General features: G+C 41.0%; 1 protein-coding gene across 1 annotated transcript in view; it reads right to left on the bottom strand.

Annotated features, from left to right (window-relative positions):
- Positions 1 to 13,260, bottom strand: part of LOC138676322 (guanylyl cyclase-activating protein 1-like) — a 42,685-nt gene that overhangs the window by 5,242 nt on the left and 24,183 nt on the right. Inside the window, exon 2 of the mRNA XM_069765508.1 lies at positions 4,911 to 5,060. Within this exon, the coding sequence (XP_069621609.1) occupies positions 4,911 to 5,060 (150 nt within the window). The remainder of the gene's footprint in view (positions 1 to 4,910; positions 5,061 to 13,260) is intronic.

Here is a 13,260-nt window from a genome sequence, read left to right as displayed (position 1 = left end):
GAACCTAGTAAAAATCCATGAGCTCCCCTGATTGTGCCATGCCTATCCACCTTGCCCTGGGTCAATCAATTGCAGAGATATTCACATTTGTTGCTTTAGGAGAGCAGTTTGTCTGATCTTTTCTCACAGTCGAACTGTAGTGTTTCTGTAATCTTCTCTGGGGATGTGCGCTTTCATGCCCCCCATCCAGATGCTGCAGGTGGTCTGCAAGAAGAGATCTTACATAGTATGCTCCAAAAGCATTAAAGCACACTCCAGCGTTTTTATATTGCACCGCTGAAGTGGTGCTTTAGATGTAGTTTCCCCATACCTGGTCATATATATACTGACCTGCCACCTTCATCTTTTTCCAGGTCACTCCCGTCCGTCTCCGGCGAAAAGTGACCAGTGTTTCATGGAGCGCGATGGAGGTCACTTTTCAGTACATCTCTATAAGAGCCTTGTTCTGGCTCTCACAGAGTTGCATTGAGTTTGTGCGTCATAACTTCTGACTTTCAGCTAGTCAGAAGTTACGGGCACAAGATGGTGCTGCGGGACCCGAGCAGCATCGGTAAAAGGTGAAGGAGCCGGAAGGTAAGTATAAGAATGGGGGCAGGGGTCTTACATTTAAAGCGCAACTGCAGTGATGAAAGAAAAACCCGCTGGAGTGGTGCATTAAATCCTAATTTCTCTGCAATGGAGTGACGCGCAAAATGGAAGGAAGCAGAAGGATTTCTGAAGGTATTTTTTGGAGCAAGTGACGGCTCCTCTTTAAATTCTAGGCAATACAAAGTTTCTAGGCTACATTGGCAATTAGTGGAAGCAGCAGAAGAAGTGCGCCATAATACTGCCATGTGACGTGTCCTAAAGGCAATGTTACAGGAGTAATCCATATTGATATATGCTGTGTAAGCTGTTTTAATTTGTCTAAATAGAGCGCGCAGCTATAATATATTTCCATTTTTATTTTAATAACAACATAAAAATATACAGAAGGATAACATTACTACGTATGTTGTGTGGTAGACATAAGTCAAAAATTGGCAGATCGAGATAATATTTATTTGGAGGTTACAAAAAAGAGTGGGTACCTTAAAAAAAGAATCTCTTTTCAATACTAATTTTTGGCAAACAAACATTTGCAAAATGCTATTTGAAAAAAAGAGAACCATATTTCATACAAAGAATGAAAAAGTAACTATAAGTGATGTGAAACTGGCAATAATATTATCAGTAGTCATTAAAACAAAATATTTGCATATATCCAATTCTCTCTCATGGAAGAATCATTGGATGTGTGATCGTCAGTGTGAGCGAACCCTACTCGTCAGTGTGAGCGAACCCTAAAAGAAAGGTTCAAGCAGCCACATCAGGGGAAAATGGAAAAATGACGGCTGCTGAAAAGTAGAGAGAAAAAATGGTTGGCCACTAAACTCATAGACTGTTTTGATGGATAATTTCTATATTTTCTTGTTCTAGCAAAACACAGTATAATTGAAATATTGGCAATACTGGATCTCTGACAGTAGAATTGTAGTGCTGACCCTCAAATGTACATGTACATTGTTAGCTGATCAATATCAGATATTCTATGGGGATCTGACACCTGAAGGCTATGTGCACACGTTTCGGATTGGGATGCAGTATTTTCTGCACAAAATCCGCATCTCCTGGCAGAAAACGCAGGTGCAGATTGGACGCATTTTTTATGCGGATTTTGTGCAGATTTTATGTGTTTTTTACCCCTGCGGATTTCTATAATGGAAGGGGTCAGAAACACTGCCGTTCCGCACAAAAGAAGTGACATGCAACTTCTTTTGATCCGCAGCATTTTCCGTGCGGAATTTTCCGCACCATTAGCACAGCATTTTTTTTCTATTGATTTACATTGTACTGTAAATCACTTTGCGGATCTGCAGCGTTTCTGCATGGAAAAAAACGCTGCGGATCCGCACTAAATCCGCATCGTGTGCACACAGCCTAAACCTCCACCCATCCACAGTTATCAGCTCTGGTTGTGGCCAAATGCAAACAAAGCACAGAGATGGAACTACGCTGTGTAGTAGCCTTTCTTGGGCTTTGCAGATTAGCTCCTATTGACTTCAATAGGAAATGAGGTGCAGTATCTGAGAATGGCAACTACAAAGTAGACGGAGCAGTGCGGTTTCATTTTTGTATGTTGTTCACATTGCCGAAGATGATAACAGCATATCTGTATTGTGCTGGGTTTCAGAACCATCTGATATTGACTAATCCTTTAACAACTACAGGATAAGGCATGAAACACAGAATCCCTGATATTTCACATCCCTGTTATTGTTTGTTTAATTCACTTAAAATACTCCATTGCAGAAACAGTACACATGCTATTTTAGGCCAGTCTCACACGTCCAGATAATTCCGGTACCGGAAAAATCGGTACCGGAATTATCCGTGTCCGTGTGTCCGTGTGCTCCCGTGGTACATCAGTGTGGCACACGTGCGGCATCCGTGTGCCACCCGTGTGCCAACTGGGTACCACACGCACCGTGCAGGAGACAGCGCTACAGTTAAGCGCTGTCCCCTGCATCTGGTGCTGAAGCCGCTATTCATTTCTTCTCTCCAGCATCGTTCGCTGGAGAGAAGATATGAAAAATCTTTTTTTTTTTTGGGGGGGGGGGTGTTTAAAATAAAGATCCCTGTCCTCCCATAGGGGTGGAGTTGCATATTCATCACTGTAATGGGCGGCACCACGTGACCGCTCATACAGGAGAAGCTGCGGCGAGGACAGGCAGCAGCGCCAGCGAGGGAGCCGGGTAAGTATTTTATTAACAGCGGGGGGGCGCACAGGGGGTGGGAGGGGGTTGGGGACAGGGATCTTTATTTTAAACACAAAAAAAAAGATTTTTCATATCTTCTCTCCAGCGAATGATGCTGGAGAGAAGAAATGAATAGTGGCTTCAGCACCACGCTGGGGGGACAGCGCTTACTGTAGCGCTGTCTCCTGCACGGCACACGGACTGCACACGGACAACATCCGTGTGCGGTACGTGTTTTACACGGACCCATTGACTTTAATGGGTCCGTGTAATACATGCGCTCCCACGAACACTGACATGTCTCCGTATTTTCCAAACGGACACACGGTCCGTGAAAACACGCTGACATGTGCAGAGACACATTGATTTTAATGTGTCTACGTGAGTCAGTGTCTCCGGTACGTGAGGAAACTGTCACCACACGTACCGGAGCCACTGACATGTGAAACCGGCCTTACCTGCTTTGAAAAACACAGTCAAGTACCGTATGTTTTTTTTAAATACAAGTTTACCCTTAAAATAGTACACTAGGCAGTATTATGACATATGCTAAGGAGACATTACTAAAAAAAAAAAAAAAGAAAAAGAAAGAAATCCAGAGATATACTAAAAAAATATTATTAAAGGCACTGATGTCACATTGACAGTATGCATGGCAGCCAATCAGTGAACTCAGCGACTATGAAGGAGGTGTTCCGTCTATACGGGCAGAGTGGCTGAGATACCCGATTGACTGTCACACTGTCGGCGTGACTGTAGGGAGGTGTAGTTGCTGTATACAGCCATTGAAAAATTTGTGCTGAAATAATGCATTTTGTTGTTTTCCACATTCACAGTAATGCATGTTTAGTAAGCTGCATTGTCATATGATGAAGTTGTAGTCTGCACAGCAACAGGCAATTAGTAGGGACAGACAGAGTTAATAGTTGGGACTAGTCCAGAATGGAAAGAGCTACATAGGGACACAGGACATGATTTCCTGGTACTGAGGCAAAGAGAGCACAGTATACAGCAGCACCAGACCTAAGGTCTGATAGCTGGCAGATTCGCATGTTAATGGGTGTTCATGTGGCAAGAGGGAGACTAAAGACCCAGATAGTAATATTCTGAGGAGAGGAAAGAAGCAGAGGTAAGCTGAGTTGCAGACAGGAGGCTTAAAAGAGGTGAAAGGAATAAAGTGGACTGAGGCCTGGACCTGGAAGCCCATCAGGACGGCGTGGAGTATTAACTGAGAAGTAACAGAAGGCAAAAGTAAAGAAAAGCAAGAGGAAGAGAATCCATATAGCATTGTAGCTACTAAGCGTCTATAGTGAAGGAAGCCACATAGTTGCCATATTGGAGCACATCCTCTCCTACGGAGGAATTAAAGGACGTGTTGCTACAGGATGGAGTCAGACTCTTGTGGACTGGACTTTGGAAGTGCAATTGAGAAGTGATACAAAGAGCCCCACCCCATGGGGTCCTAATTAGTCAGCTGAGAACTGAGAGTAGCTGTGAGGCATAGAGTTACACCTTGACCCATGCGATCCCTAAGGAAAAATGTGGAAGCTCCCAAGATAGTTTGCTGGGCTGTAGTGAGAACAGAGAGAGACAATATAACATTGCATGTGAAGGCAAAATGTACAAGTCTGCTTATTGCTAAAGAAACGACCATGTACAATGTTTAGTAAAAATAAGTTTGTTTTTTAACTGCGGTCTCCCTCACTAATCTCCATAACATCTGGTCCTGGTCAGCCAAAAACAGCGGTACCTTGTGGTCTGCAGAGGCATATCGCCAAAGTAACACAAGTCCACACAACCAGCCAGGACCCCCATTTTCATGTAGTGTGCTGGGGTGAGGAAGATGAGTACCTTGCCCAAGGCTACAGCCCAGCGCCACATTAAATGACATCAGGATGGTAGCCAATGCTAGACACCAGGAGCATAGCCAGAAATTCAACGCAGGACCCAAGGAGGGTGAGATAAGTGTGGTTTGTTTGTTTTTTACAACAAACTGCAGCCGGGGACCAAGATTTTATCAATTTACTATGACAGTAAAATATATAGGAAATATCTTAACACACAAAAATATATGAGAGAACAAAGAACAGCCTAGATATAGAAAATAGGTCCAAAGATACAACATTCACTTACCTTAATTATATTGAGAAGTTCATGTCGGTCAATGCAGCCATTTCCGTCCACATCATAAAGTTTGAAATACCAACGTAGTTTTTGTTCAATCTTTCCCCTGAGAACAAGGCTAAGTGCAGCCACATACTCCATGAAGTCTATATATCCATCCTGTAATAATTAGACATATAGATGAATAGGTAAGCAATTTTAACATGTAAAGTCATTAATAAGCTAACTAATGAATTAATTAAAATATGCATGACATTTTTTAACGTGGATAATTCTAAAGTCCAAAAAAGAAGGTAGAAATATGCCAAGGTGTTTCCACTAAAATGTGGCGAATTTTGCCACATGTCATTATGTCACAAAAATTGTGACCTTTTACACTTTTGAAACATTGGTGGTAAAATGGATGTGTTTAGCCAGAGAAATAGGTTGGACCATGCTTGGATAAAAAGACCTCCAGGACTGCAGACCAGAACTAATCACCTCATAGGCCTATATGAGGCAATTGGGCCGTGTCTTCTGATCAGAGCAGGATCCGTGGTTCACGGACGTGTAAAACCAGTATAAGCCATATTTATGAATTGAGATGTTTGACAGATAACAAAAAAGGCCACAATTCTCATTCCAGTAAAGAGGTGTAGCAAAAACTGAAACATCTATAGATAGAAGTGCCACAATGTGGGACATTTATCAAACATTGTGAGACACTTCCCGAGTCCATTCACGAAAAATCTCTCCCAAAATTTATACCTGCATTTGCACTAAAATTGGTATAAAAAAAACTGTTTAAAAATTCTTAGCTATAATTCCACTTTGTGCACCGCACCCACTTTTTCAACTTTTGTCCATTTTCTGTGTAAAATTGAGGTTCATGATGAAATCTATAAAGGGTTGTCTCATACAATTAGTGACACGCGCATCAGGAAATTGGTGGGTGAGCGTCCATGTACTTAGTCTCTTACATGTCCTGATCATTTTTTGCATTATTGCACTTTTCAGGACGTTTAATTAGTGCTATCACTTACGGTAAATCTTATGCATACACATTTTATATCTCGTCCTTGATTACTCCTATATCTTTGTGATATGTACCTTTTCATATGCCATTTTATTTTGATTGTTGGTACTTACATTTACTTTCCCTTATTTCACTTCATTTACCAAACACGTATTTCTCAATATCTTCAGGTCAACCATTTTTTCAATCCTATCCTACTTTCCACATATCTGTGTTTGCTATGTGGGATTTTTATCTTTCCTACTTTTTCTCCCTTGTTTTCATTGTAATTTATGAAGATTTACACTATTTATATTGAACCGTTTACCAGCACAATTTTTTCTTTCTTTGGTTTTGGAACATATACTCTGTCTTGGATTCTAACCTTTTTCATCCAAATGTATTCTGCAGCAGGGCAACAACCTTAAACATACATACAATATCATTAAGAACTATCTTTAGCATAGAAAAGAACAAGGAGTCCTGGAAATGATGATAAGGCCCCCCAGAGACCTGATCATCAAGTCTGTGTAATTACATGAAGAGAAAGAAGGATTTTCCTAAATCACCATCCACAGTGAGTTAGCTCTCCATGTTTTTGGAGTAACCTCCCTGCGGGGTTCCTTCAAAATATGATTTGCTATAGATCTCTCTTGTTCATTAACTTTGCATTTTGTTAAAAATAAAAACAACATTTTTTCTAATTCACTATGTCACTTTCCTCTTATGGAAGCATTGCAGGACCCAGGGCCGGCGTCAGCACCCGGGCAAGTGCCGGGGCCCTGAGCAGGCAGGGGGCCCACTCGCCGTCGGGGACACTGGCGCGCTATGGTGCCGGGCCCCGGCACTTGCGATACTTACCTCTCTCGGTTCCAGCACTGCAGCGTCTTCCATCCTCTGACTGTGACATTCAGGTCAGAGGGCGCGATGACGTCACCAGTGTGCGCCCTCTGCCTGAGCAGTCACAGCACAGAGAGCAGGAAGACACTGAGTAGTCCAGAGCAGAGCAGCGACAAGCAACGAGAAGTGAGTATTTCATTTTTTTTTTAGTAAATATTTGGAGCAATATATAGGGACCATCAGAAGGGGCCCATATATGGAGCATTATATGGGGCTAATTCTATATGGAGCATCTTATGAAGCCAATTCTATAGGGAGCATTATATGGGGCCAATTTAATATGGAGCCAATTTAATATGGAGCATCTTATGGGGCCAATTCAATATGGAGCAGTATATGTGGCCAATAATATATGAAACATCTTATGGGACTAATTATATGGAGCATTTTATATGGCCAATTATATATGGAGCATTATATGGGGCCCATTATACATGGAGCATCTTATTGGGCCAATTATTTTTGGAGCATTATATGGGACCCATTCTGTAAGGAGCATCATATGGGGCCCATTCTGTAAGAAGCATCATATGGGGCCCATTCTGTATGGAGCAATATATGGGACTCAGTATACTGTATGGGGCCAATCATATACTGTATGGAGCATTATATGAGGCCCATTATATATGGAGCAATAGATGGGGCCCATCATATACTGTATGGAGAATTATATGTGTCTCACTATACTGTATGGAGCATTATATGGGGCCAATTCCGTATGGAGCAATATATGAGGCTCATTCTGTATGGAGCACTCTGTGGTGCCCATTATACTGTATGGAGCATTATATGAGGCTCATTATTCTGTATGGAGCATAATATTGGGCTCATTATTCTGCTTGGAGCAATATATGGGGCTCATTATTCTGTACAGAGGACTATGTGGAGCCAATTATACTGTATGGAGCACTATATGGGGCCATTATACTGTATGGGGCAATATATGGGGCTCATTATTCTGTTTAAAGCAATATATGGTGCTCATTATTCTGTACCGAGGACTATACTGTCCGGTTTCTGAGCTAATGTAGAATGTACAATAGGTAATGTAAGAAGTAAGTGAAATCTTTGGCATTGTACTATACCTATATTTCTCTGCCGTATCGGTGCATTATGAATTGTGGTATGTGTTAAAGGGGCCCACCGGGACTCTTTCACCCAGGGCCCATGAAAACCTGGAGCCGGCCCTGGCAGGACCTTTGGTATCCATGGTTACAACCACTAGCAACTAGCTATCTAACTGTCACTATATCAGTGGTCGTAACCATGGATACATAAGGTCCTGCAATTCCTGCACATGAGGAAAGAAACCTAGCGAATCAGAAAAACTATACTATATTTCAAATTGGAGGTATTTACTAATATTATTATTACGCCTACTACATATTGGGATAGGATCTTGGAAAATAGAATACCCCTTTAACTGATAAAATTGATAATTGGTACAGTATTTAAATTATGCAAATTGTCAACTCTCACTTATGGGTCTGATTGGGCATTTTCTCTTGTGCCACCTATAAGGCCCAGCGTCTCTGACTTCACATTACCAGTTGCTTTTTAAATAAAATATTAGCTCAAATGACTTTGTGTTACAATCAGGCTACTGATGTCTTACATCTACTCAATATATAGCTTGTACCATGTGGTTTTTCATTAGTATAAGCTGCAATACAAATAAAATAATGTCGGTCTGTGGACTAAAGCTCTGGCACGCAGATTCAATCTGTAGGAAGTAAAATTACCTGCTCATTACAAGTGACCAAATGGTATATTATAATCTTTCTATTCACTTCACACCAAATGAATTCCATAAATGTCACTTTTTAACCCCTTTCTGACAATGGACGTACTATTCCGTCCATGTGGGGTGGGCCCTACTTCCCAAGGACGGAATAGTACGTCCAGCATGATCGGCCGCGCTCACGGGGGGAGCGCGGCCGATCGCGGCCGGGTGTCAGCTGCTTATCGCAGCTGACATCCGGCACTATGTGCCAGGAGCGGTCACGGACTGCCCCCGGCACATTAACCCCCGGAACACCGCGATCAAACATGATCGCGATGTGCCGGCGGTGCAGGGAAGCATCGCGCAGGGAGGGGGCTCCCTGCGGGCTTCCCTGAGACCCCCGGAGCAACGCAATGTGATCGTGTTGCTCCGGGGGTCTCCTAGCTCCTTCCTCGCTGCAGGCCCAGATCCAATATGGCCGCAGCATCCGGGTCCTGCAGGGAGGGAGGTGGCTTACCAAGTGCCTGCTAAGAGCAGGCACTTGGTAACTCTGCAGCCCTGTAAGTCAGATCGGTGATCTGACAGAGTGCTGTGCAAACGGTCAGATCACCGATCTGTGATGTCCCCCCCTGGGACAAAGTAAAAAAGTTTTAAAAAAATTTCCAAATGTGTAAAAAAAAAATCCTAGATAATGAAAAAAAACATATATATTATTCCCATAAATACATTTCTTTATCTAAATAAAAGACAAAAACAATAAAAGTACACATATTTAGTATCGCCGCATCCGTAACGACCCGACCTATAAAACTGGCCCACTAGTTAATCCCTTCAGTAAACACCGTAAGAAAAAAAAAAAAAACAAGGCAAAAAACAACGCTTTATTATCATACCGCCGAACAAAAAGTGGAATAACACGCGATCAAAAAGCAGGATATAAATAACCATGGTACCGCTGAAAACGTCATCTTGTCCCGAAAAAACGAGCCACCACACAGCAACATCAGCGAAAAAATAAAAAAGTTATAGTCCTCAGAATAAAGCGATGCAAAAATAATTATTTTTTCTATAAAATAGTTTTTATCGTATAAAAGCGCCAAAACATAAAAAAATTATATAAATGAGGTATCGCTGTAATTGTACTGACCTGAAGAATAAAACTGCTTTATCAATTTTACCAAACGTGGAACGGTATAAACGCCTCCCCCAAAAGAAATTCATGAATAGCTGGTTTTTGGTCATTCTGCCTCACAAAAATCGGAATAAAAAGCGATCAAAAAATGTCACGTGCCCGAAAATGTTACCAATAAAAACGTCAACTCGTCCCGCAAAAAACAGGACCTCACATGACTCTGTGGACTCAAATATGGAAAAATTATAGCTCTTAAAATGTGGTAACGCAAAAAATATTTTTTGCAATAAAAAGCGTCTTTCAGTGTGTGACGGCTGCCAATCATAAAAATCTGCTAAAAAACCCGCTATAAAAGTAAATCAAACCCCCCTTCATCACCCCCTTAGATAGGGAAAAATTAAAAAATTAAAAAAATGTATTTATTTCCATTTTCCCATTAGGGTTAGGGTTAGGGCTAGGGTTAGGGTTAGGGCTAGGGTTAGGGCTATTGTTAGGGCTAGGGTTAGGGCTAGGGTTAGGGCTAGGGTTAGGGCTAGGGTTAGGGTTGGGGCTAGGGTTATGGTTAGGGCTAGGGTTAAGGCTACAGTTAGGGTTAAGGCTACAGTTAGGGCTGGGGCTAAAGTTAGGGTTAGGGTTTGGATTACATTTACGGTTGGGAATAGGGTTGGGATTAGGGTTAGGGGTGTGTCTGGGTTAGAGGTGTGGTTAGGGTTACCGTTGGAATTAGGTTAGGGGTGTGTTTTGATTAGGGTTTCAGTTATAATTGGGGGGTTTCCACATCAGGGGCTCTCCAAACGCGACATGGCGTCCGATCTCAATTCCAGCCAATTCTGCATTGAAAAAGTAAAACAGTGCTCCTTCCCTTCCGAGCTCTCCCGTGTGCCCAAACAGGAGTTTACCCCAACATGTAGGGTATCAGCATACTCAGGACAAATTGGACAACAACTTTTGGGGACCAATTTCTCCTGTTACGCTCGAGAAAATACAAAACTGGGGGCTAAAAAATAAAAAATCTTTTTTTCCCACAAAAATTATTTTCACAGCTCTGCGTTATAAACTGTAGTGAAACACTTGGGGGCTCAAAGTTCTCACAACACATCTAGATAAGTTCCTTGTGGGGTCTAATTTCCAATATGGGGTCACTTGTGGGGGGTTTCTACTGTTTAGGTACATTAGGGGCTCTGCAAACGCAATGTGACACCTGCAGACCATTCCATCTAAGTCTGTATTCCAAATGGCGCTCCTTCCCTTCCGAGCCCTCCCATGTGCCCAAACGGTGGTTCCCCCCCACATATGGGGTATCAGCGCACTCAGGACAAATTGCACAACAACTTTTGGGGTCCAATTTCTCCTGTTACCCTCGAGAAAATACAAAACTGGGGGCTAAAAAATAATTTTTGTGGGAAAAAATTTTTGTTTTATTTTTACGGCTCTGCATTATAAACTTCTGTAAAGCTCTTGGTGGGTCAAAGTGCTCACCACACATCTAGATAAGTTCCTTAGGGGGTCTACTTTCCAAAACGGTGTCACTTGTGGGGGATTTCAATGTTTAGGCACATCAGTGGCTCTCCAAATGCAACATGGCGTCCCATATCAATTCCTGTCAATTTTGCATTGAAAAGTCAAACGGCGCTCCTTCCCTTCCGAGCTCTCCCATGCGCCCAAACAGTGGTTTACCCCCACATATGGGGTATCAGCGTACTCAGGACAAATTGTACAACTTTTTGGTTCCAATTTATTCTCTTACCATTGGGAAAATAAAAAATTGGGGGCGAAAAGATAATTTTTGTGAAAAAAAATGATTTTTTATTTTTACGGTTCTGCATTATAAACTTCTGTGAAGCACTTGGTGGGTCAAAGTGCTCACCACACCTCTAGATAAGTTCCTTAGGGGGTCTACTTTCCAAAATGGTGTCACTTGTGGGGGGTTTCAATGTTTAGGCACATCAGTGGCTCTCCAAACGCAACATGACGTCCCATCTCAATTCCAGTCAATTTTGCATTGAAAAGTCAAATGGCGCTCCTTCGCTTCCGAGCTCTGTCATGCGCCCAAACAGTGGTTTACCTCCACTTATGGGGTATCTGCGTACTCAGGACAAATTGTACAGTAATGTTTGGGGTCCACTTTCTCCTGTAACCCTTGGTAAAATAAAACAAATTGGAGCTGAAGTAAATTTTTTGTGAAAAAAAGTTAAATGTTAATTTTTATTTAAACATTCCAAAAATTCCTGTGAAACACCTGAAGGGTTAATAAACTTCTTGAATGTGGTTTTGAGAACCTTGAGGGGTGCAGTTTTTAGAATGGTGTCACACTTGGGTACTTTCTATCATATAGACCCCTCAAAATGACTTCAAATGAGATGTGGTCCCTAAAATAAAATGGTGTTGTAAAAATGAGAAATTGCTGGTCAAATTTTAACCCTTATAACTCCCTAACAAAAAAAAATTTTGGTTCCAAAAATGTGCTGATGTAAAGGAGACATGTGGGAAATGTTACTTATTAAGTATTTTGTGTAACATATCTCTGTGATTTAATTGCATAAAAATTCAAAGTTGGAAAATTGCAAAATTTTCAAAATTTTCACCAAATTTCCGTTTTTTCACAAATAAACGCAGGTAATATCAAAGAAATTTTACCACTATCATGAAGTACAATATGTTACGAGAAAACAATGTCAGAATCACCAAGATCCGTTGAAGCGTTCAAGAGTTATAACCTCATAAAGGGACAGTGGTCAGAATTGTAAAAATTGGCCCGGTCCATAACGTGCAAATCACCCTTTGGGGTAAAGGGGTTAAATAAAAATAATTCTAAATTAATTATCTATAGAAATATTTAGTAAAAAGTGTGGATTTCCCATTCTCACCTATTTCAATCAGCTCTTTATAAAAATTATTTTGAAGTGCTCTCTTTAGCTTTATTGTGGTCTGGTTGGAAAATGGAACAACAAATAGAATAGTATGGACTTAACGAAGATAGTGAACAAGCCATAACCCTAACGGGTTAATTAAGGTCTGAAACTTTGGTCAAAGTTATCTGAGCACACAAATCTCCAAGGATGCTCAAACTTTTGCATCAGCCTATGGTCCTTTTTGTCATTTTTAAAATGTAAAAAATGAAAAAGAAATTATATAATAATCAGTATATATATACTGTGTATATATATATATATATATATATATATATACACAGTATATATATATATATATATATATATACAGTTAGGTCCATATATATTTGGACAGAGACAACATTTTCCTAATTTTGGTTATAGACATTACCACAATGAATTTTAAACAAAACAATTCAGATGCAGTTGAAGTTCAGACTTTCAGCTTTCATTTGAGGGTATCCACATTAAAATTGGATGAAGGGTTTAGGAGTTTAAGCTCCTTAACATGTGCCACCCCTGTTTTTAAAGGGACCAAAAGTAATTGGACAGATTCAATAATTATAAATAAAATGTTCATTTTTAGTACTTGGTTGAAAACCCTTTGTTGGTAATGACTGCCTGAAGTCTTGAAATCATGGACATCACCAGACGCTGTGTTTCCTCCTTTTTGATGCTCTGCCAGGCCTTCACTGCGGTGGTTTTCAGTTGCTGTTTGT

Source organism: Ranitomeya imitator, chromosome 4 (genome assembly GCF_032444005.1).
Source record: "Ranitomeya imitator isolate aRanImi1 chromosome 4, aRanImi1.pri, whole genome shotgun sequence".
Classification (NCBI taxonomy): domain Eukaryota; kingdom Metazoa; phylum Chordata; class Amphibia; order Anura; family Dendrobatidae; genus Ranitomeya; species Ranitomeya imitator.
The sequence above is the reverse complement of the archived record's forward strand: the minus strand, read 5'-3'. Positions and strand labels throughout refer to the sequence as shown.